This window comes from Phaeoacremonium minimum (genome assembly GCF_000392275.1).
Source record: "Phaeoacremonium minimum UCRPA7 unplaced genomic scaffold PA7_03_scaffold_8, whole genome shotgun sequence".
Classification (NCBI taxonomy): Eukaryota; Fungi; Ascomycota; class Sordariomycetes; order Togniniales; family Togniniaceae; genus Phaeoacremonium; species Phaeoacremonium minimum.
In genome coordinates, this window is record NW_006920915.1 from 250,482 (window position 1) to 273,971 (window position 23,490).

Sequence of the window (23,490 nt, forward strand, 5' to 3'; positions counted from 1 at the left end):
GTGATGACGCTAGCCAACCCTGTCTCGGGTGTCCCAGGCGAACCATGCCTAATAGGGAACAAAGTAAACACAACGTTCTCTATGAGCCCACATCACAACATTACATTACTCAATTTCTGTTTTTGTAGTGATAGATACACCACTTTGTGTCGCGACAGCGCTTAACAACACATTTGCGCCTTGCCTCGAGTTCGGTGCAGTCGCATACACGTCGGCGTCACAATGGACTTGCTGTCGTCGCCCGACCCCTTGAATGCCTCTATCGAGAGCGCAATAACACCATCCTATTCCCGTCGCGTGACGAGAAGCCAGACTTCATCCCGCTATGCGTCCATGGCCGGCAGCTCTCCCAGGAAACAGACTTTTGAGTTGGACGTTGGAAATGCCAATTCGCCTCAGAAGATACTCGTGACTGTCGAGGCGGAGGAGACGGACAAGGAAAACGTTAGTCGCCGGCTTTTTGGTACACCGACTCCGAAGCGGTCTGTCCGCCGTACAGAGAAAGCAACGACTATCACGGTACCTCTAAAGGGACTGACAGATGATGAGTCTGGATGGAGGGACACGGCTGCGACTCCAAGGCGAAGGGGGAGACCGCCAAAGAATGGCACTCCATCTACACAAACTAGAAAAAAGACTCCTGCCAAACCCCGTCTGACGCCAGGTCGACCACGCCGCGCACGCAGTACAACCGACGAGCTCCTTGGTTCCGAGATCAGTGTAGCTACCGATCAGGCGACACCGCAAGCTTCCGCCAGATCACGAAGGACAGTTAAGCGCAAGACTGCTACGCTGACAACGGATGACGAGCAGATAGATGATGCGGCTCCGCCAAAGAGGAGAGGTCGCAAACGTCGCCAGGCGATTGCGCCAGAAGACGTTGTTATTCTAGAGGATCATACTAGCGACGCAGATGCTTCATCAATGAGGAGCAATTCTATGCAGCCAGATATGGACACGGCATCCGAAGCAGGGGTCCTTGGGTCAATAGACATGAATGGAGATGCTAGAACGGACGATGACATCTGGATAACAAGCCTCGAGGACTCCCAGAGGTCAATGCGCCGAACACGTTCGCGGAGACAACAAGATACAACTGTGACGCAGGCACCGCTCCAGGAAGAGCCAGATGCTATCTCTCATGAAGTGATTGATGTGGATTTTGATGACGCAGAGGCCAATGACCTAATGCAAATCGATGACCACAGCGACGTGGAGTCGAATATGAGCGAGAAATCATCAACACATCGACCCGATCAAGATACCATTGTTGACGGTGAAAACTTCACAATGATATCAATGGATTCGGTACCTTCACTTCAGGCGCAACTTCATTTGCCTAGTTCTGATCTTCCGGAAATGGGAGAGACAACAAGTCTAATCATCAATAAGACTCTAGAGTCTCTAAGACAAAGTGTTGTCCTCGAAGATGAGGAGCCCGATCAGCCCGAGGGCGAGAAAACGCCAACTGCTGTTTCTCCGGCGAAGTCGACAATGAGCATCCAAAATGATACCCCGCGCGCAAATAGTTTAGCAGTATCAACAAGCGGATCACCTCTCTCACGGGTCGGGAGTCCTCGAAGGAGTCCTCGAAGAAGCCGAGCGCAGCCTCTTGGCCGGCAGTTGGCGTTGAAATCCTTGCAAAAGGATGACCAATTCCAAACCGAAGAACTCAGCCGATCCAATACTAGCCCTCGTCGAGCGAATATAGACGATGTGACCATGTACGAAGACTCCTTTTCGGAAATCCCAGAAGCAGTACTTGAGGCTGCCACCCCTCGGCGCCTTCAGGGACCCTCTGTCGAGTTCGAAGCCGAGACAACTGAAGAGCTTGAAGCTCTACATGAGGCCCAACAGGATCAATACGAGGAAGAGGTCCAATATGAGCAAGAAGATCGTCCGATGACCTCTCATTCCGTTACCTCTCAGGCCGAGTCCAGTCGACTTTTGACGCCAGATGAGACGCCATCACCGACCGATGACTCTTCTGAGAAAGGCGAGAAGCAGGCAACATCCAGGATTGCAACATCTGAACCGCGGTCTTCACCCCCTGTTTTCAACATATCACAACCACAGCACCTTGGCCCACGATCTCATCATTCCAGACAAAGTTCCACGGAAACACCGAAAGCAATACCGTCATCCCTTGCATCGGCATCGAATCAAGTTCTTCTTCCACATGATATTGGACTTGCTCCTCCGTCAAGCGGCTCTCGCCCAGCTTTATCACCAATTGTTCGTGCCGGCCGAACTCTTCAGAGCATATTGTCCGACCCCCCGTCACCCTCCGCAAGAGGCAGCGTTCTAGGAAGTCCATTTCAAGGATCGCAGCGCATATCCAGCCCGATAGTCACGGAAGAGCTGTCTCCCACTGCAAATAAGACTGTCACTCCTCAACCTGCCCCTATGAGTGGAAATCCTGAGCGATCATGGTCAAAAATGTTTGCCCCTTTTAGCCAGCTGAAGAACCTTGTTGCTCAGGGAGCGCAGTCTTTCTCTCCTCTTGCTCAGAATTCTCAAATGCTCGACGACCCTTTCGGCCCATCTTCATCAAAATTAGAGCAAACCGGGGCCAGCGAAGTCATTGGTGTTGCCCAGCAGGATACGACCATTGATGATGAGCTGGATCATGAGATCAGTATCAGGAGCACTACTCGTGTTGACCTGAGAAGCGAAGATGAAATGAGCTGGGTAGCTGATAGCAATCCGTTCATCACAACCAAGTCCTTGTCTCACTCCGGCAACTCAAGTTTGCTTGACAAGGAGCAATCGGTCAGTCGACAAAGTCATATGATACAAACCGACAATGTACCGGTGCAAGATGCTGTTCACGATAATGATGACGATATATGGGCAGTTGAAGCCCAGCGACGAACCCCGGCACTGAGACAAGAATCAGATTTCCAAGAGCAGCCCCTGAGTTCACCAAAGAAGGGACTCCTTTCGAATCTATGGGGTGCCACAAGTCGCATATCCTTTCCAAGCAATTCTGGTCGTGAGAACCTTTCTGCAGAAATCGATCGCCAGCCCTCTGAATCGCCTGTCCGGCTTCAAGAAGAATATTCACTTTTATCACTGTCAGGTCTCAGAGGCAACCAACCCGCGGACAAGATTGAGGAGCCAGGAAAGCAGGAGCCAGCAAAATCCCGGCGTGTAGATCTATCGGCATTCTTCTCATCATCTCCGGCTTTCACAGCACGTTTTGGAAGAACGGAGTCACAGGCAAGCATGTCTCAAGTGCCCAAGAATGGTGGTCAGCTCGAGAGTAGCGTGCATGGATCCGGAGCGCTAACTTCTGGCTTGCGTTCGGTGATCCAGGGGGAGGTTACCTCAGGCCGTGAGACCAGAGCCAGGACCGTCTCAGTCGATCGCCAGGACCAGCCAGGCAGTGAGGATTTTGTCTCTCACTCTGTATCACCTGCAACCCCTGAGCGACCAACTCTAGCACACGTTCCGCAAAAGAGAAACTTCACACCTCTTCTTGGACAAAGTCGGTCTTCACTGTTTGCTCCGAGTCCAGCTGTTGCGCTCGAGCCTCAAGACTCGCCAATGGAGGAGGATTCCGATGAAGAAATGCACGAGTCGTCGAGGATGACCCATGAATCAGACTTTGAGCCACCCGTCCTCAAGCCATTGCCGGACAGAGCCGCATCACCAACCAAATCTTGCTTAAGGTCACCCCTAAAGCCAAAAACGCCTGGCAGAGTGGTCGAGTTTACAAGCAGCGTACTCTCGCCATTGGCACAAGCCCAAGCTCGGGCTGAGAGACAGAATCAAGTTTCCCTAGGTTCCTCGATCATGGCGGCTCAAGGTACATCAGCACCTGTGGCTGAGAAAGAAAATCCGCGGCCTGGTCTAAGCTTCTCAATCCTGGCAACCCCGAAGCATAGACATCTGCAACAGAAGCAGGTCAACTCACCACTCTCTCAATCTCAATGGACCAAGAAGCACTGGGTTCGCCTTGATGAGCTTCTACAGCAGTACAGACGGGCACCGCTCGAGTTTCAGCTTAAGTATGGTGGTGTTACGCCACAGAAACGGAAGTCGAGCGTACTACTTGGTAAACAGGTGACCTCACAAGGCGAGACTATGCTTCTGGAGCAGTGGCATCTTGACATTGTTGATGCCTTCAAGAAAGAAGTAGGGGGCTGGGACGAGAATGAGCTTGCAAAGAGACTGTTTGCTGTTATGGTTGGCGAGGAGAGACGTCGGCTTGGACTAGTGCCGAAGAGAAGATGATGGAATCTGCACTTTCAGGCGTTTTTTTGTACATGGTTTTGCTTCAGCAGCATTACTGCCAGGATCACATATTCGGTACTCATTGTACATGTCATCAGGCTTAGTCAAGGCTGTACAGTTTTTGTCAGTCTTTCAGGGCGTCGGGAACGGTATACCAATCACGTTGTAGGATTAACCAATGCTATCCTCTTTCCATTCTCAACGCCCCGTGATATCTAGTCTAGTGTTACAGTTCCGATACGCTCTGCATGCATGAGCCCTTTCTCTATTCCAGCATAGAAGCCTGGTTCGTGTACAGAACATCTACCACATTGCTCAGCTTGTCAATCGTTGCCAACGCGGAATCATACGCCTCGTCCCGCTGCGTCTCGTCATAGATGATCAGACAGCCAGCGCCTTGGTCAAGAACGCCGATGATGACCTTGTCCAGAATCATTTGGGAAAGCTTGCGCTCGACCTGCTGGGTGTCTAGTCCGACCATCTTGGCGATATGGTCGATCTCAACACGTGAGAATGGCTCGATCACCTTGATCAAGTTCTGCTCCAACATAGCATCGTACAAGCGTCGCAGATGGTTGCGGATGAACGCATCACTGCCCAGCTCGTACTTATATGACGCCAAAGCTCTTTCATACTCTTCAAGAGATCGATTGGAGTGAGCGCGAGCAATCGCCTTCATCGCCTCCAGAGACTGTCCTGCATACTTCTGTGCCTGTTTGGAGCTCATCAGGTTGTTCACGTCGTCGACCTGGTTTAGCATGACCTTGCACAGCAGCATGTACTGCAGCGCCGCGGTCGCCTTCTGTGCCTCGTCTTGCGTGTGGTAACCGTCTAGCGCCTCGATGAAGTAACTGTATGCTGTGTTGAAGTCCTTGTCCTCCGCATGGAGCATACCCGATTGCATATCCAGGTTTGCCTGAAGCAGGGGAGGCGTGTACACAGATGCAGCGCTCGTCCTTGCGCTGGTCAAGGCGGCACGAGCCTTAGCAATGTTCCCGAGAGCGTGGTATACCCGCGACTCAAGTAATTGCACTTCCACCAACACAAGCTTATCGTCAAGTCGCTTCAGCTCCCGGAGGAGGCCGTTGATCAGAGTAAGCGCATCATAGTAGGACTGCTTTGCCATGTAAAGGGTGACAAGGCGTGTCTCGAGATTCTGCCGAAGGAAGCCGCGACGCTCGGAGGTCGCCCACTCTATACATGATTTCGTGACGGCGATTTGAATGTCTGTGGAGTTCGGGATGTCTTCGAAGAGGTCGAGTAGCTGGCGAACTGAAGTTTTCATCATTAACAAGTGGTTTCATATAGCTCAAACCATGTCTCCACCTACCTAGCTTTGCCGTCTTTGCCTTCGCAAAGGATGATAGGACTGTGCGGCTCTTGGTAACGAGATCGACCAGCTCCTGCGAGTTCCTGCGGTTGTAGGTTATTAGTAACGGTGCTGGAAAGACTCGTTGAACCGACTGGACATACTTCTGGTCCCGGTAGAGCTCTCCCAGGCTGATGAGAGCCGTCTCATACTCACGAACGGCAGCATCGGACGTCACAGACGGCGGTTTCGAGATGATTTCTTGGTAGATCTGAGCTGCTTTATTGGGGTCAGAGGAAGCGATGCTTTGCGCCTCGCGCACTCTCTCTGAGTTTCCCTGCGCCATTGGACTCGCTTGTCGAGGATTACAGAGGCAGGAAGGGCGAGGTCAAGGGAGAAGAGGTGAATGAATTTCCTGTGGCTGATGATCTTGTGTTCGTTTGTTGCTGATAGTTTGAGTTGTTGGTAATGCTCCAGCCTCTCCACATTAGCAGCAGCAGGTCGGAGCTCCAGGTTGCACCTGCGCGACGACGCCAGCTAGGAAGCCTGCCGGACGGCGCCGGATTAACTCCCACGCCTATTCGTCCACCCCGCCAAAAAGTGGTTTTTCTGCCGCCTGCATATGTTAGTAGCGGCATCTCGATGCTTGAACATTGAAAAGTTACACTTTGTGACTTGCGGCAATCATGAAGATCAAGGCTTTGAGCAGGAGCCTGGAGGCGCATCAGCCTCCGGGCTCAAATGCTCCAAAGCAACCGAAGAATCTTGCTCCGGCACATCATCCTTTCGAACGGGCTCGAGAATATGTAAGTTGTAGGCTTGACTGAACTGCCTTCATACAAACCTAACGTTTGCCAGACTCGAGCTCTCAACGCTGTCAAGCTCGAACGAATGTTTGCAGCCCCTTTCCTCTGCCAGTTAGGCAACGGCCACGTCGATGGAGTATACCAATTGGCGAAGGATCCGAATTCTTTGAACCATCTTGCCAGTGGTTCCGGTGATGGCATCATCAAAGTTTGGGACCTATCGAGCCGGGAGCAAACATGGCACGCCGCAGCCCACACAAATATAGTGAAGGGAATGTCGTGGACGAGAGATCAAAAACTCCTTACCTGTGGAAGTGATCGCAAGGTTCAACTTTTCGATCCGTACCACACTCCCGCTGAAGCGCCGCCAATCTCGACATGGCTGGGAAACAACGGCTTCACTAGCCTGTCACACCATAGATCAAAGAACGCATTCGCAGCATCGTCGGGAAGTGTTATCAATATCTATGACCTCGATAGACACTCAGCGGCTCCGGAGGTCTTACAATGGCCGACATCGACGGATACCATCACCGCTGTCTCATTCAACCAGATAGAGCAAAGCGTTCTGGCCTCGGTTTCTTCTGACCGATCAATAGTGTTATGTAAGTACCATAAAGGCAGTTGCGATGCAGTTGGGGTTTCCTTTGAACGCCAGACAAGTACTAGCATCACGGCACACCTCATTGCCGTCCTTCAAATACACATATGAAGTTCTTTGTTGACTAACTCGACTGTATAGATGACCTCAGGACATCGAGCCCCGTAACGAAGACTGTTCTCAACTTTGCATCAAATGCCATAGCCTGGAATCCCATGGAAGCATTTAACATGTGAGTGCAATGTGTCCGGCATTTAAGTTATATGATGGCTCATAAAAATTTAGCGCTATCGCGAACGAGGACCATAACGCGTATATATTCGACGTGCGCAAATTTGACCGGGCTCTGAACATATTGAAGGGCCATGTGGCAGCTGTCATGAGTGTCGAGTTCTCTCCAACTGGCGAGGAACTTGTTACGGGCAGTTATGACCGAACGATACGTCTCTTCCAAAGAGACAAGGGACATTCCCGGGATATCTATCATCTCAAGAGAATGCAACGAGTGTTCTCTACAACGTGGACTCCAGACTCTAAATACATCCTATCGGGCTCTGATGATGGTAAGAAAATGCTTCTCCAGCTCTGCGTTTCATTGCTAATCTCTCTCAAGGTAATATTCGTCTGTGGCGTGCCAATGCCTCGAAGAGAGAGGGTATCAAGACTGCACGGCAACGGCAGGCTGAGGAGTATAATGAAAGGCTAGTGGAACGGTTTGAACACATGCCCGAAGTCAGGCGAATCAAGCGTCATAGGCACATACCACAGATTGTGAAGAAGGCCGGTGAGATCAAGGCCGAAGAACTGAAGGCTATCAAGAGGAGGGAAGAGAACGAACGAAAGCACTCGAAGAAGAAGTTCGAAAAGCGAAAGAGCGAACGCGAGAAGATGGTTCTAGCTCGCGAAAAGTAATAGTTTGTTCTTTTAGAAAGGATATAACCCTGAGGGCAGATTGGGCTATGAGTCTTGCCAGTTGCATTGCTTGGCGTTAAGGAAGGAAAACTGGACGATACCTACAGATGGAGTTACTTCACATAGCCAGATATCACTGTTGAAAAGACAAGAACTGGATGCTTCAAATCCCGGACCTGCCTGTCAAAAATTATCGAGATGCATTTGACGGTTTTCACCGAGCCATTCACGACTTAAATTTCACACATATCTATCGAGTTGATATTCTCAGTTGTCATTATTGTTAGCTGGGGATTTCACTGCTTAAACTGTAGTGGGGGAAGTTGATTCCCAGCCGCACATGGCTTTCCCAGGGGTTAAGTGGAGAGCTGATTGAAACAAACTAGGACCCCCTGGCGCTTGGGCCATTGTGTTTCGAAGACCACGAAGCTTTGCGACGTTGCGATAAAAGCTCCTGATTGTTCCCGCTCTTTGCCTGTCTACCACGATTGAAGCTTCTGTACTGGCTGTGATTCTTGTTTCTTAGGGTACGGTTCTGTTCTTTCGACAACACAATTACGAGTCCATCCTATTTAATTACCAATTCGACTTGCAAGCGTTGAGCGCATACCAATCACCAGACTCTTACCTTCGTTACCCGCCAACCCACGAAAACGATCTTTCACGATGGCTTCTGTCGGAGGCTTCAACCAGCCATACCAGCGAGACTCATGGTTCGCACCATTCTCGATCGACCTTTTCCTCAAGGTTCTCAATGTCACATTCTTCCACCCCTTTGTGGCTTGGATGATTCCGCTATGCTTCCGTGCCGAGCATATGGACTACGACAAGATCCCCCTGCGGGTGTCCATAGCATACGCCTGGGTGATCACCGGTATATGGTTCCTCGGTCTCATAAATAGGCGAATGGCTTTTGGATTGCCGCGGGATGTAGACCTAAGCGAAGAGGTGATTGTCATCACGGGAGGTGCGAGTGGCCTGGGCCTACTGATTGCGGAGGTCTACGGCATGCGTGGCGCAAATGTCGCTGTGCTGGACGTCAAAGAGATGGAGAATGGAGAAGCCAGAGGCGTCACATTCTACAAGTGCGATGTCACAGACAAGGCCCAGGTGGCCAAAGTTGCAGTCGAGATCGAGAAAGATGTGAGTTCCGCCCTCGCACTTCACATATGACCAGTGTGAAACTAACGAAGGCTACAGCTCGGAGCACCTACCGTGTTAATCAACAATGCCGCGATTGTTATTGGGAAGAAGCTGCTGGACATGGAAATCGAAGAAATCGAGACAAGCCTCACAACGAATCTGCTGTCTTGTTTCTATACCCTAAAGACTTTCCTCCCGGCGATTATTCGCGGAGGGCAGGGAGGCACGGTCGTCACGATTTCCAGCGTCATTGGCCAAGTCGGAGCTGCTCAACTTACGGACTATGCCGCTGCGAAGGCGGGCCTCATTGCCCTACACAAGTCCCTTACTGCCGAGCTGAAGCAATCCAATCCGGAGGTCAGGACCATCCTCGTAACCCCTGGCCAGCTGAGCACGCCGCTCTTCTACGGGGTGCAGACACCCAACTCTTTCCTTGCACCTGTGGTGGAGCCGGTCGAGGTGGCCAAGGAGATTATCAATGCGATCGACAACGGCAAGGCCGAGCACATTGCTATGCCGCTGTACTCCCGGATGATGGACTGGTACAATGTCCTACCGGTCGGTCTACAGCAAATAGCCAGACGCATTGCAGGTGTTGATGCAGCGATGGGAACGTTTATTGGCCGTGAAGGTAACAGGCTCAGCGAGAAGAATGGCAGTCCGATATGACGATCTTCTTCCAAGAGAAGGCGCGGGCGCCTGCTCGTATGATGATGCGACGGCCGGATAGATAGGCAGCTTCAGAGACATGTTCTGCCGTGCCCGTCGGTTAATGTTTCTGTATGATAGCTACTAGCCACCATCTAAGATACCTAATCTGAACACCAAATGTAGAAGAGTAAGATAGGAGTGGCTCCCCGAAGTGGCACTAGTCATGGTACCTGGAAGAAAAGCTAAGCTAGAAGAGGGTTTGCAGTGCTTTCAAGATACCGCATATGATCACGGTGGCAAGTCAGGTCTTTGAGTTAGTCAACGCTGTAATAACCCCAGGCAAGCACTTAATGAGCTTAATGTGGAAGGCACGGACAAGAAGCCAAGCATCTCGAATGCAGGAACTGCAGGGTGACAGGGGAAACGAAAAGGGGTTCAACCTCCTCTCCCCCAGCGACGGCGCTTATCCAACGGGTCCCCCACGCTGGGGAATCCTTGTCCCCTCTTTGCCTACGACTTCACTATTCAGCCATGGTGTAAATGGAAACATGAGTGATGATCGCTATAGATACGCAGTAACTCGTCACTGCTATCTTGTTGTTCGCATGCTTAGACTAATAGATCCTTATCAAACATTTCCTTTGCCATCAACAACAATCCTGCGCACAAAAACGGCTCAACCGAAGCAGGGTCAAGCAACGCTTAATTCCGCCGCCACTATCTAATGCCAGAGAGTGGGGATGTGATATCCATCCTGGAGAGAGTTGTTTATTGGTTTTGACTAACGCTACCTTCTACGGCAACCTACTGCTCAGACACGATGCTCTTCATCAAGACAGTGTCGGTCAGCGACTTGTTTTCCCCGTGTAGCGGTGCCTCCGTCATCTTTGGCAGGGGAAGGCGGACATGCCCTAGATGATGCTGTTATATCAGCCTTCGAAGCTTTATGACCAGATTGCGCTGAGGAGTGTGCATTGCCGAGAAGCGAAGAGACAGCCACCGGCGCAAGAGTAGACCTAGACTAGGACATGATGAGCAAAGATTTAGCCAGGTCCACTAAACCGACAGTTGATATAGTGACACTAAGACTATCTTATGCATGCAGAGAGACTTGCATGCATGATAGCGACAGTGAGGCATGATAAGCCTAGAGCATGAGCAAATACGTTTGAAGCCGCCGAGCGGCCGAGAGACAGGCCGCTGACTGAGTTGATCAGAGAACAACAATGCTGCTATTGCCCAGCAGATGTGGAGAGGAGACGCATGTGATGAGGGAATATGTTCAAAGCATCAATGGCCCATGCTGCTCTGGCATCACCGAGACTCTCTCAAGGCAGTCGTGTGAGAAGCCGAGCTGGGCGTCTTCTGTCCGAGGAACTGCCCGCATCTGAAGTAGTTACCAGAACCGCCCCGCTGCTCATCGGTGGGCTTGCATGACCGTCTCATTGGCAAGTATGTGCCGCAGTGCGGACAAGACAGGGAACACGTTATCCTTACTACAGCTCGGTGTCCCAAAGCAACTCACTGAAAACAATGTTCGACGACGTGACACGAACAAGAAAGCACGAAGTAGTGTCACATATAGGGCTTCTCTTATGTATTTCACTTATCTTTCCGGTGTATGAGTTACCCTCGGGTGTCTTCATACCAAAAGTCGAGACGTCAAGTCCATTGCATTAGGAATTTCGAGGCGCCACGCATGCGTACAAGGCTTAATCAAGGAGTTGACTGTACGACTTGAGCGCGGCACATTAGCGCGGATGGAACACGACCCAAAACGCCAAACGGCTAGGCTGCTGCCATGGATCTCGCTGCCCGTTCCGCCCCGATGGGCCGTGCCAGCTCACTCGCTCACTCACTCGCTCACTCCCGAGTACCCAGTCCCCAGTCCCAGTCTTCTCGCGTGTCCTGGCATGCCCAGCCGGGTTCAGCTGTCTAGCAGCTTCCAGGTTATCAATGTCTAGTGTCCCACATAGTTAGGATAGGGGCCGACGACGACACCCTCGTCTGCTCCCGTATCTGCAACAACAAGCAAATGGCAGGACGCGCATATCGAAATGGCCTGCTTTCTTGATTCTGGAACGACTGGACAGTGCTCAACGTCTAGCCTCGCAGTGCCAAGACTAATATCTCTTGCACATTGACGCCTCGGACAGCGAAGGATGGAGGAGAGGCACTCGGCAGCAAGACCTGCGTTGGGGGTGGGGGGGCGCCCCACGCAACTCTCGAGGCCAACCTCCTGCCAACATCCCAGGAGATAAAGTGATCGGCCCCTTAATGGCTTCACTCTTTTGACATGTTTCAGTCATCTCTTGCGACGGCCACACCCATCAACCAGGTGCCAAGACTGCTCCACGCTGGAGACCATACATGGCATGGCTGCTTCCCGGCACACGAGACCCTGGGAATACACCCTCAGGAGCCCCTCTGAGATCATCAGCCTGCAGCATTGTCTGCGTGTATCAATGGCTAGCGAGCCTAGCTATCCTCTGGCACTCGGGAGGGCCCATCCCACGCTTTGTGGCCCCATCATGTCAAGCGCCACACGCTGTGTGGGAGCCATACAGAGCCCGACTTCCTTATCTCTGGGCCCCCAAGACAGTAACCAATTGGACAGGCAGCCATGCGACCCCAGGGTCTGCCGCCCCATCTCGAACCCTTGCTATCAACGGATAAGCGAAACAAAATGACAGAGCTCGCACTTCTGCACTATCAAAAGCACGGTGCAGGTTCTGGGACCCGGGGAGCCGACTACAGGCTCTGATATGCGGAATTTTTCCTGGGAACTCTCTCGGCCTGGGGAACCTAGTAAGGGGCGGTCTGATGCTTAGTAGGTGCCCGAGGTGCGGTGCGCTTCCATCAGTCGAGGAAATGTCTCGTTACACGCCACACGTAGCCTAGGTGGGGATCGTTATCTCTCAGTCTCCGTCTATATACACCTAAGGCCCTGTCTGTCAGACCGGGCTCGACGGAAACGCGTTGCCTCCGTTGTGAATGCTTCCCTCTTCCGTACCAGTGTAAAACTTCTCCTTGGCATGCTTTCTCCTGTGAGCGTAATGCGGAACTCTTGACAGGAGATAACACAGTCCAGCCTTCGAGTGTTGCCAGCCATGTGGTGGGATACAGATCATATTGAGGCGGCTGTCACCCGGCAGTTTGTCTGTTCGCACCTCCTTCCTGAAGAGATCGAGCGCTTGGACCGACCTCTGGCCTTTGGCGATGGTCTAACCGACGGCACTTACTGGGAGTGGATAGACGAGAAAGCCAAGCGAATTTTCCTCATCCTCGTCGACATTGGCGTTCCGGATCAGATCTTCGGCGTCATTGACGACTCCTGGGATGATGAGGACCTCCCTATCGCCCTGGATCAGGTGGAACGCCTTGCCTTGACACCGTCTAAGGACGAAAAGTCTGAAAGGAAGTTCTACTATCGTCAGTTTCACTACCTGCTGAAGCCCCTTGAGAAGGGCGAGCACATAGTGTACCAGCATGCCGAGGTGGTCCCGCTCGACATTGTCGACAAGCGTCCTGGTCTTACTCAGAACCATGCTGTAGACAAGGTCGAGCTTCCTAATGCTCCGGGGCAGGTTTTCTGCCGCCGAAGGATTCCCTTGGGATCCGGCCACGGATGTCTCCCGCAAGAAGATTTCATCTACGAGATCAACAGCATCAAGAACGTGCAGAATGAGCACCTGGTATCATACTGGGGGTCATACGAGCACCAAGGCTATGGCTTCGTGCTCTTTACTCCGGCCAGTGACTTCACCCTCAAGTCTTTTTTGGCCAACACTCCGAGTTCTGTGAAGAATATCGATAAGCAGAAGAGGCGGCAACTCGTTATGAACTGGATTCATTGTCTAGTCGACACACTCTGCTTCATCCACAACCGAGGGCTGTCCCACGGCAATATCAAACCGTCGACAATCATGTTCACCAATGCCAACCACATCTTCTTCTCCGACTTCACGCAACTCAACCCTGACATCCTGGCGAGCAGCGGCTCTAGCTCGTTCGACAAGGAATCCTACGACTACGCGGCGCCAGAGCAATGGTTTAGACCGTCTGGCTCTTCTGGGTCTATCTCACGCAAAGCAACCCTCACCTCGATGTCCACCTCGCCGGACAATACAACCTTCTCCATCAGCAAAGGAGGCTCAGACAGCAACCCCCAGAGCCCCCAGGCGATGATGCACGCACCGAATCCGCAGCTGAACCCGCAAGCCGCAGACATCTTCTCACTGGGATGTGTCATTCTAGAACTATTGAGCTATGTCATGAAACGACAGACGAAGAGTTTCGCTACACATCGATCCGCGAAGCACAAATCGCCAGGCAGAGGTGGTGCGGTGCTTGACTCCTCGTTCCACAGGAACCTGGGACAGGTCGAGAGCTGGATGACGGGGCTCGCCAAAGACGCGGCGAAGAAGGACGACCAGGTCTTCAGGGGCATGGCGCCCCTTCTTCACGTCGTCGAGCGGATGCTCGCACTGCACCCCGGCGAGCGGCCCTCGGCATACGACGTCCAGACCCGCATGTACCAGGTCATCACGGAGGCGGCGGGCATCACGGAGCCGCACTGCGTGCACCAGTACGGGGGCTGGGACTTTGGCCTCGGCAGCCTGAAGCTCGGGTCCAAGATCCCCGCCGTCGACAGCAACGCCGAGACCATGTCGATCCTCACGAAGCGGAGCAGCGGACGCAGCCAGCTCGAGCACAGGCGCACGAACAGCGGCGGGAGCGGCGTCGCCAGAGCGGGCGGCACCCAGACGCCTCGGGGCGGGGCGCCGGCGCCGGGGCCAGGCGGGGGCGAGAGATACGTGGGGAGCGGCTTTGATGCCATACGAAGTTTGCCGGTCAACAAGGTGAGGCCGTGGCAGGCTCCTTCAAATTACACAGGTAACTGGGCTCCTCTCTACAACCGTACTAATGCACGTTTCTCTGAGACAGAATGGAGGCTGACCGGCGCGAACCACCGCATAACAGAGATGAGCGTGGGCTAGACTGCTGAACTACGAGAGATGTGCCCAACCTTCCCGCCTACCCCTAATGGACCTACCTACCTCGGGCGGAGGGCATCATCGTGTATGATGGAATGACATATACGGCCGGAGTTGGAGGATGGCTTTATTCCCCGGTATTTGGATGGCTGGGCGGAGGACTCTGAAAGGCTGGCTTGGACGGAACGCTATAATTGCTATCTACACTGGATTGCCGTGGATGGGAGGACTAGTTCTTGTGTCAAATTGAACTTGATATCAGCGTTGTTGGTTCCCGTTATCTGTCTGCAGTGGAGGCGGCTGGTTGCATGTAGGACCAGAGGCCGTAGTAGGACATCGGCAGAAGAGACGGCTTCAGAATGGAAACACTCGCCTGCTGAAACTCGATGTTTGGTGCCGTGCCGTTGCGTGTTGATTGAGCTCTTGTGACCAATACTCTACAGAGCACCAGAGCGTGGTGGTGATAGAGTGCTCGCTGTGAAACATAAGGGGTCCTCATCGTAACCTCAAGCCTATCTCTAGGCTACTTTCCGGGTCTAGGTTCAAAGGTGATTTTATCCTAAGCTCTGGCTATCAATATATTCACGGAACAGAGGATATAGCTTATAGCACACTTCTGTCTGTATAGTCTCAACGCTGGATAGAGCAGTACCTTCCTATGTACTGTGAAGAGGCTGAAAGAAGCACGAGCCAGGCTACCCTTTCTAGTCTACACTTACTTGGTCAAAATGGTGGAAACAGTTGAGAGCCGCACAAGCCAATGTGTGGCAGCTTCAGCTTTAGTTTTTTGATGCAGGTCGACGTGTGACGGCAGCGATATCCGTTCAATCTATGCACATTCAGTTTGTACGGCACAGGATCCGGTCTTATCAAGCGGGCTGATAAGCCATTGTTGGCTAAGAACCAGGATGATCAATTACTGCAGCATCCATGCTGACATTAAGTGGAACACGAGCAACGGGCCAAGAGAAAGTCGCGCCAGTTTAAAATTGGCTCCTGTGATGTGCATTGCGTCATAGCCAAACACAATTGGCCGACGCACTCTCCCCAGGAGTGTCTCTTCCCTTTGTTATTAGACAGGTGGAGGGGAGTTCTGTGCATGGGAATTTCGATATCGGTCGTGCAAACGAGATTGAGGTCTGATAGCCCCAAGCATTGATATCAGCACTTGACCGTTTTGGTGTCCCCACCGTACTTGACCTTGCACACAGACGAATGGCGGGAAGGCGGCAAGTCGGTACGCTGCCTGAAATTACTTGTGGCGTCGTTTGCAGCATTTCTACTGTACATGTACTGCGTGCCTAGTACGGTAATGTAACCGCTGATAAGGAGTGGTGCATCGTACAGCGAGCGGCTCTCCATTAAGCGGCGAGACTCTTCAGGATGGGGAATTGAGTCTTGATTTGGAAGAGAGCATGCATAACGTTATTGACCCAAGTCAAACGGCGAAGACGCGTGCAGGGCAGCAGGCAGGCCCGTCAAGCCCACGTCATTCTGTCACAACAGCAAGGCAATGATGATCTGAGGATGGACCCATCAAGACAACACACATAATTCGTAAGCTGTAACCCTCCATGTCTGCATTGAGAAGAAGTGTCCTGGCCTTGCCTGGAGTCCTGGGCCATTCAACTCTTGGGGGTGGCCTGTGCTTGGATGAAACGAAACACGCCGCCGCCCGTCGCCAGGAAATACACGTACTGTACATGTAGCAGAGAAGATCACGTTCCTGTATTCTGGGGGACACAGACCATACACGAGCCGAAGCGAGGAGAGTGCTGTGTAATCCCTTGGATTAGGTACGGTAGATTAGAATACGGGGTATCGGGATGGAATAGGAAGGCACAGAGAATCAGAGGCCAAAGTCGATGGGCGTTGGCGTTGGCGAAACAATGCAATCTCTGCTCAATTTTAGCAAATGTCTTTTTTACCAGGCTTGCAGCGTCCAACACGGCCCTCCAGTTGGCCAATCGCGGGGCCATGCTGCAGCCATGTCAGCCAACCAGCCGCCGCACGACTTCCCTCGACTCTGAGTCTGATTCCTGGTTGTGCCGTGTCGTCTTGATCCCATCCACAGCCGGACTGGACGGACGGTACTTGACTGTAACGTGAGAGAGTCGTGGGATTTGCATGTAGCAATGAGATGGCTTTTTGCGCCCCCCCCTACGCTCGTTGTCCGCGAGTAAGGTCTTCAGAATGAATCCTGTACGAGCACCGTTGAATGATGCTCTTTTTGCCCCCACAGCTTGTCCGGTCGGACATTCGCTCCTTTTAGCAGCAGCATCGCCGGAAAATGGTGCGGCACTCACCTGAGGGTGGTCCCGCTTTTGTTAGGCCAGCGCGTGTGAGGCACACGGCTCAGCACTGCTCAGCACTAGCACTCCCGAGTACCGGGCCTAACGCGAGACCATCGACGTTTCCGTCGCCTCGAACTCTAGCTCAGCTGCAGACTTTTGTATGCTAGAGTGCAAATCGTGTGGTACGCGTAGCGATCGCCGCCTCCCTCTCCTGGCGCCGGCCTTTCACATTTATTAGCGTAGGTAGGCAGGTAGGGTGTGAGGTAGTGCACCGAGTGCACCTAGGTACTTTGCATAGGCCCAGGTGGTACCTGTGGGCCCCACGAGCCCCCCTGTGGCTGCTGCAGTCTTTCCAATGTGTTCCAATGTTTCCCCCCCTGCACACCACTAGGATCCTAGCTCGTCGTTTCTCGCGTGCTGTTGGAGAACGTTGCAAGGAGAACAAGGGGAAAAACAAGTAATTCGTGCCTCCCTCACTGGGCAGAGCTAGCCCAGCTAGCCCAGCTAGCCAACCAAGCTAGCTCTAGCTACCCGTTTTATTTATCTTCGTCTTTCCCGAGTCCGCCCACTTTCCCATTCTACCTCCTCCTCAGGTCTGTCTGTACAAAAGGACTATCGCAAAGGCAAGAAGGCGAAAAAAAGGCAGTCTCGAGAGAAGGGAAGAGTCGCCCGTTTGTCTGTGTTCAGTGTTCGGTCTCCATTCGCTTGGCCATCCGACTGTTGACTGTCTGTCTGTCCGATCTGGTTGTTGCTTATCGCAGCCCCATCACATTCGTTGCATTGTCCAACGCGTGTAAGTCTGAGACTTCGAGAGAAAGAAAAGGAAAAAAGCACGAGATCGGCTTGGAACGCCGTGTGTACAATCGCTACTCCCTCCGCTCGCTGTCAATCTCAGATTCCCCACGAGGCTCTTGCCGACTTTCGTTTACGTCGCGCCCATCAGAGCTTCTTGCGCAGCGACCAGCCCTTCAGCTCTTGGCTTAGACCCCCTGGCGTCGCAAGCTCCAGCTCTGTCGCTACAATCTACAAAACATCGACCCACCTGGACAAAACAGAGAGCAACCCGAGCTCTCTCGCCGTTTGACCACTCTTCACCCTTGGGCTGAGTCGTCAATTCGGGCTCTTTCAATTGTCCTGAGTTTCGCAAATTGACAACTATCTTCTCACTTCAGCGGCTCCAGTTCAGAGGCTCTTGAAGATGAGGCTGTCAACAATCGCCTCCGCCTTCCTTGGCGCCACCGCAGCCAAGGCTATCTCCACTGTTTCAGTCAAGGGCAACAAGTTCTTCACGGACGACGACGGCAAGCAGTTCTTTATGAAGGGCATTGCTTACCAGCTCACTCCAGGTTTGTTTTCCTGCCTCAATGGCTACGATATCGGACTGTTATATTAACTGCGCCTGCAGATGACCCGCTCATTGACACTGAGCAATGCACCCGGGATGCCTCGCTTATGAAGACGCTTGGTGCGAATTCCATCCGCATCTACCACGTGGATGCCAAGGGTGACCATGATGGCTGCATGAGCGCCTTCGCAGATGCTGGTATCTACACCCTCATCGACCTTGACACGTTTGATACCTATATTCTACCGGTGAGTGCGCGTTTGTTTTACCAAAAAAAAAAAAAATCTCTCGCGACTGATGCTTGAATCTCAGAATGATCCGTGGTGGAATCAGACTCAGTATGACCATTATGCTGCAGTCATGGATGCCTTTGCTGGCTATGACAACACTCTGGGCTTCTTCGTCGGAAATGAGATTATCGCTATCAACAATCAATCTATGGCAGCTCCATTCATCAAGTCTGCTGCTCGCGATATGAAAGCCTACCGAAAGTCCAAGGGCTACCGCGATATCCCGGTGGGCTACTCCGCGGCCGACATTGCTGAGCTTCGGCCTATGCTTCAGGACTACCTCACTTGCGGCGGCAACTCCAGCGAGAACATCGACTTCTTCGCGCTCAACTCGTACGAATGGTGCGGCGAGGTTACGTATGAGACATCCGGCTACGTGAATCTACAAAATATGGCCGTCGACTTCCCGGTCCCCATCTTCTTCTCCGAGACCGGTTGCAACACCCCGAAGCCGCGAACTTTTGCCGACCAAGCCGCTATTTTCGGCAAGGAAATGGTCGACGACTGGAGTGGCTCTCTGATCTACGAGTGGATTCAAGAAGCGAATGACTATGGTCTGATTTCGTACGGCCCCTCAGTAGCTGCCACGGCTACTGGTTCCGATATCGAGGGCGGATATTCGCGTAAGGGTACCCCGACACCTATTTCCCCGGACTTCAACAACCTGAAGTCACAATGGGCAACCATTTCCCCCACCGGTGTCATCAAGTCCGACTATACACCCAGCCTGTCAACGCGCGCTTGCCCCACGTCTACTCCTAGTGGCTGGCTCGTGGATGGCAACGTCGCCTTGCCCACCCTCGGCGAGACCTTCAAGGGGAGCTACACCTCAACCCCCACGGTCGATCCTGCTACCGTCAGCACGGCCACCGGAGCGTCTGCTTCAGCTTCCTCGACTGAGAACCCTGCATCTCCAAACAAGGAAATCACAGGAATGGGCGCCGGCCTCGTTGGCGTCATGCTTGTCTTCACTTTCTGGCTATAATGCAAAACACCTTACAGACTTTTGATTCTCTTCAACCCGAGCCGAGCTTCGGGAACATATTCTACGAATGGCTGGTTAATGTTTGACGAAATGGAGCTTATGGCATGCATTGTGCTTTTATTCGCTTCCATCATACCCCGAAATGGCACAGGTGGTTGTTTCTTGAAAGAGAGCGGCAGGCAAGGCATTGTATACGGCGTTTTGTCTTGGTTTGGATCACCTTCGGACACTTGTCTGTCCACCGGCATTGAATATGACCACATATGGTTTTGATACATGAGAGGGGAGGATTTGTTTGGTTGTAAGGCGATCAGGGTTTGCAGTGTCCTTCGTTGGACCTGGCACTCGCCTCTTCACCTCGCAACGACGAGACTTGGAAAACTTCACGAGCAGACGTTTCAGAGGCACGAACATTCGCATCACCACTAGACAAAGGCCTTTTTGTGCCTTCGAGCATGGTTTGGTTGGTGTAATCGTTAATAAACCCTCTAGATAGAGGATTCGCAGAACATAGCATCATGGTCGAACTGACCAATGTGGATCAACGGGAGAAATCTCAAGTTTCACAAGAATTGATAGACTTATTGCCCATCAACTGCTTATTACTCCCAAGTACTCAGTGTGACATGGATGATACTGGTGGGTTCTGATCGCCCCTTCCGCCCAGGATACGTCGTTTACCCAGATGCAGCAATTGCTTAGGCAGTTGCGTTTCTAGCAAAGCCCATCCAGACTCTTGCAGGTCTGGACGCGCAAGCTTGACTCCGGGCGTTTCCCAACCATCCTTCATCCGCTTCACGCGTTCATCGCCTAAAACGTTACCCAGCATCGCTATGCTCTAATTCTAATACCGTTCAATCCCTTACGCATGATGGGTTGACATGGGTTCTCCATACGTCCCATCCCGCTTTCCCCAGATATCGCTACGGGGGAAACTGCTGTCAGACTGCAGCCATGCCTCCCAGGCGACGATCTGAGCGAGTCGCGCAGCGCGTGGGCGTCTTCGCCTCGCACCACCCGAGGATGGTCTATCGTGTCCTTGTTGTGTATAACAAGGTGCGGATGCTCTGGCATCGACTACGGACCAAGGCTGGAAGAAACCGACGAGCGTCTAGAGCTCGTGGCGGGAAGAAAGAGGGCCGCAAGCGAGGAGTTAAAGAGAAGTATCGCAGTCGAAGGGAACCGCGAGCATGAGGGCAACGCTTCTGCATTACCGGTATCAATGAGGCGAGAAGGAGTCGGCGGCCCTTCGACACGACTGCCTTCGACGTGACGGTCTTCACGAGTCTGTTTCTATCTGCAGGATCACTGAAACGAGCTGCTCACTTGTGCATGTTCGATGATGCAGAGCTCAATGGGCGGTTGCTATGTCAGTCCAGAGGTCTATTCCAGAGCAGATCTTGAGTGGCTCTGTTTCTCTATCGGGATCATGCAAGTGTCGTCGACGTGCGTCTGCATTAGATTGCCATGAGAAGCCCTAATGCTATAGAGAGAGGTTTCACTCCAGCAATTACAAATTCGCAACATGATTGTGCAGTAGGCTAGACTTTCAAGGATCCCTCTCAGATACTCTTCTGCCATGGGTATCACGAACAAAGCCTACTTACTTCGTGTTGATTACCTTGTTGGATACCTACCTTGTTGACTACCTGACTTATTTTGCGTTGACTACACGATTTACTAGCATGTCTTCTTAGTTATGCCGAAGTAGTAAACGGGCGAGTCACCGCGTCGGACCATTGCTCCGGCTCAATTGAAAGCTTCCAGGAAATCAGAAGCATCTTCCGCAACTACAGACGAAAAATCCGGTAAGAACGGTGGATCATACGTGACATTTTGGTCGTGCCGTCTTAGAGAACCTGCTTATCCTAAGTTCCGCGTGATATTTTCGGGGTCGATCTGAAACAGTTACAACCCGCTAGAGACTCTTCACCATTTCAGCTTGCGATTCGGCCGTCAAGAAGTCAGCCTCCCCAATTGGGACCTTAAGTGAGTTCCGATATAGTTTAGACTTTCCGAAAGCTCGACGCGGCATACATGAGAGGGGGTTTCACAATGTGTAAGCCCTGTCCATGTCAAATAGAGCTTTTCGGAAGGGAGGGAGTTGTGAACGCTCGTTTTGGGTGGAGGTGGGCAGTGATGGCGATCATGCATGCACATGGTCCGATAACTTTGACGGAGAGCGTTGCCCGAGAATAACTACGTTCAGCTTTTCGAAGAAAAAAAAGAAACAGCAACATAATCCATCAGGGCGATCAGTCACGATGCCCGGATTTGCAACATGGGCCACTGAAGCGCAACTAGAGAGATCTGCACCCAAGTGCAACATTGAATATTAGCAACCTCGTTCTTCAAGTTACTAGAGCCAGTTCTTTCTGCGTGACAGCGTTTCGCATTACATTTAGATTCTGTCAGCTGTCAGTCAGATGATGACTTTTAATGCACGCACATGAACCCTTTTGCCATGATCTTGATTTTCAGCGGGACTGTTCATGTGTCGAGAATGTGTTGTGTGGGAGAATAATACGCCGAGTGGCGCATTCGGAAGTCCTGGTAATGATCTGAAACGCTTCTTCCCACAGATCTTGGAGTGAGATACCTCCCACGACCAGAGCAACCGGCTTGCCGATGAGTGGCGAGGCGTGGCCACTCACTCCCCGGATTTCCTACCAGAGCGGCCTAACTCGAGGACACGGCACGCTCTTCTCGTTGACTATCCTTGTTGCATGGCCGTGACTTACCACCCATCCACAACACGTTGATGCATAGAGACCAGGCAACCCAGGCTCAAACATGCGGAACCAGCGGTCAGAAAGAAAGGGAACAAACCTGGGAACTGTCATCCACCAGCCCACCACGCGTCGACATTGGCGGGATGCGACCCTCGCCTTGGCCCTATGCTCGTATTGCTGTACCTGCAGCTCCAAGATCCCAGCTGCAAGATCGCCATGTCTCGTCCGTGCAACGAGGATCCTGCACCACGCCCCAGGCCCACATCTTTGAGCCGCCTCTCCGGCCCCTGGTCTGCTCGAAGCTTGTCGTTGCTTCTGGGGTCTGCTCGGTATCTGCTCCCCCCGATGCTTCAAGATCTTATAGCATGTCTTACTTAAGGGGCCGATTGGTGGCCTATAGCTTGTCATGGCGTTCCGTTATTTATCTGAGGTGGACGCGGCCTGCCTTCTCTCGCATGTTTTCTCAGTCTGGCTGCCCTGGCGTCCCACCTGAGTTTATCTCATGGCGATATGATCATCCTTCACGTTTGGAGATTGTCGTCAAATACGGACACGGAACCAGCAGTGAGCTTCTAAACCAGGCTCCTGACCAGCAAGCTTCATATTTAGACTTGTTCTCGCATCTCACCCACGATATCAGATGATGGCCTTCTCGATTCGCCCCATTGTGGAATAAGATATTGCGGTTAGGCTGCTGTTCACTTTCGTTGCTCGAGTCTATTGTTATTCAGACCTACACGACCTAGACGATGTTGTCCGAGCCAGAGTGCGCGCTCAACCTTGAGCAGGAGCATGGTTCTAAGACAAAGATACCACCCAGGTTATCTTTCGAAGAGATAGTCAAGAACCACACATCACCAGTGAGTGTTGAACAAACGAGGAGCATGCTGGGTTGACTAACATGAGCGAACAGCCGTGCTCACTCAATGACTTCATGGACTACCTTGTTTATGAAGAACAGAATGCGGAGGCCCTGCAGTTTTTCCTTTGGTACATCGACTATATTGAGCGTTGGAGCAGGCTCTTGCCACGGCAGAAGGCGTTATCACCACCGTGGAACCAGGAATCGGACACATCCTCAAGGTCGTCAATCTCGGTGCACAGCCACAAGCGAACACAGAGTGAGAAGCTGGCTCGCATACTGAATATCATGGAAGTAGCGTCAGCCAACAAGAATAGTTCTGAG

General features: G+C 52.2%; 5 protein-coding genes across 5 annotated transcripts; 4 read left to right on the plus strand and 1 right to left on the minus strand.

Moving 5' to 3' along the window:
• Positions 1-4,504: 4,504 nt before the first annotated feature.
• On the minus strand, positions 4,505-5,894 carry UCRPA7_206 (putative 26s proteasome non-atpase regulatory subunit 11 protein; the record flags this gene model as incomplete). The annotated part of the gene is made up of 3 exons (XM_007912804.1): positions 4,505-5,511; positions 5,570-5,652; positions 5,713-5,894. The coding sequence occupies 3 exons, from the start codon at positions 5,892-5,894 to the stop codon at positions 4,505-4,507; spliced, it is 1,272 nt and encodes a 423-aa protein (XP_007910995.1).
• A 1,276-nt stretch (positions 5,895-7,170) lies between these two features.
• UCRPA7_207 (putative u3 small nucleolar rna associated protein) lies at positions 7,171-7,867 on the plus strand (the record flags this gene model as incomplete). Its single annotated transcript, XM_007912805.1, has 3 exons — positions 7,171-7,187; positions 7,241-7,518; positions 7,569-7,867. 3 exons carry the CDS (start codon positions 7,171-7,173, stop codon positions 7,865-7,867), a joined length of 594 nt encoding a protein of 197 aa, XP_007910996.1.
• Positions 7,868-8,533: 666 nt separating this feature from the next.
• On the plus strand, positions 8,534-9,679 carry UCRPA7_208 (putative epidermal retinal dehydrogenase 2 protein; the record flags this gene model as incomplete). Its single annotated transcript, XM_007912806.1, has 2 exons — positions 8,534-9,010; positions 9,068-9,679. The coding sequence occupies 2 exons, from the start codon at positions 8,534-8,536 to the stop codon at positions 9,677-9,679; spliced, it is 1,089 nt and encodes a 362-aa protein (XP_007910997.1).
• Positions 9,680-12,771: 3,092 nt separating this feature from the next.
• Positions 12,772-14,661, plus strand: UCRPA7_209 (putative protein kinase domain-containing protein; the record flags this gene model as incomplete). The annotated part of the gene is made up of 1 exon (XM_007912807.1): positions 12,772-14,661. One exon carries the CDS (start codon positions 12,772-12,774, stop codon positions 14,659-14,661), a length of 1,890 nt encoding a protein of 629 aa, XP_007910998.1.
• Positions 14,662-18,150: 3,489 nt separating this feature from the next.
• UCRPA7_210 (putative glycolipid-anchored surface protein 5 protein) lies at positions 18,151-19,572 on the plus strand (the record flags this gene model as incomplete). The annotated part of the gene is made up of 3 exons (XM_007912808.1): positions 18,151-18,298; positions 18,358-18,545; positions 18,610-19,572. The coding sequence occupies 3 exons, from the start codon at positions 18,151-18,153 to the stop codon at positions 19,570-19,572; spliced, it is 1,299 nt and encodes a 432-aa protein (XP_007910999.1).
• Between the last annotated feature and the right edge of the window lie 3,918 nt (positions 19,573-23,490).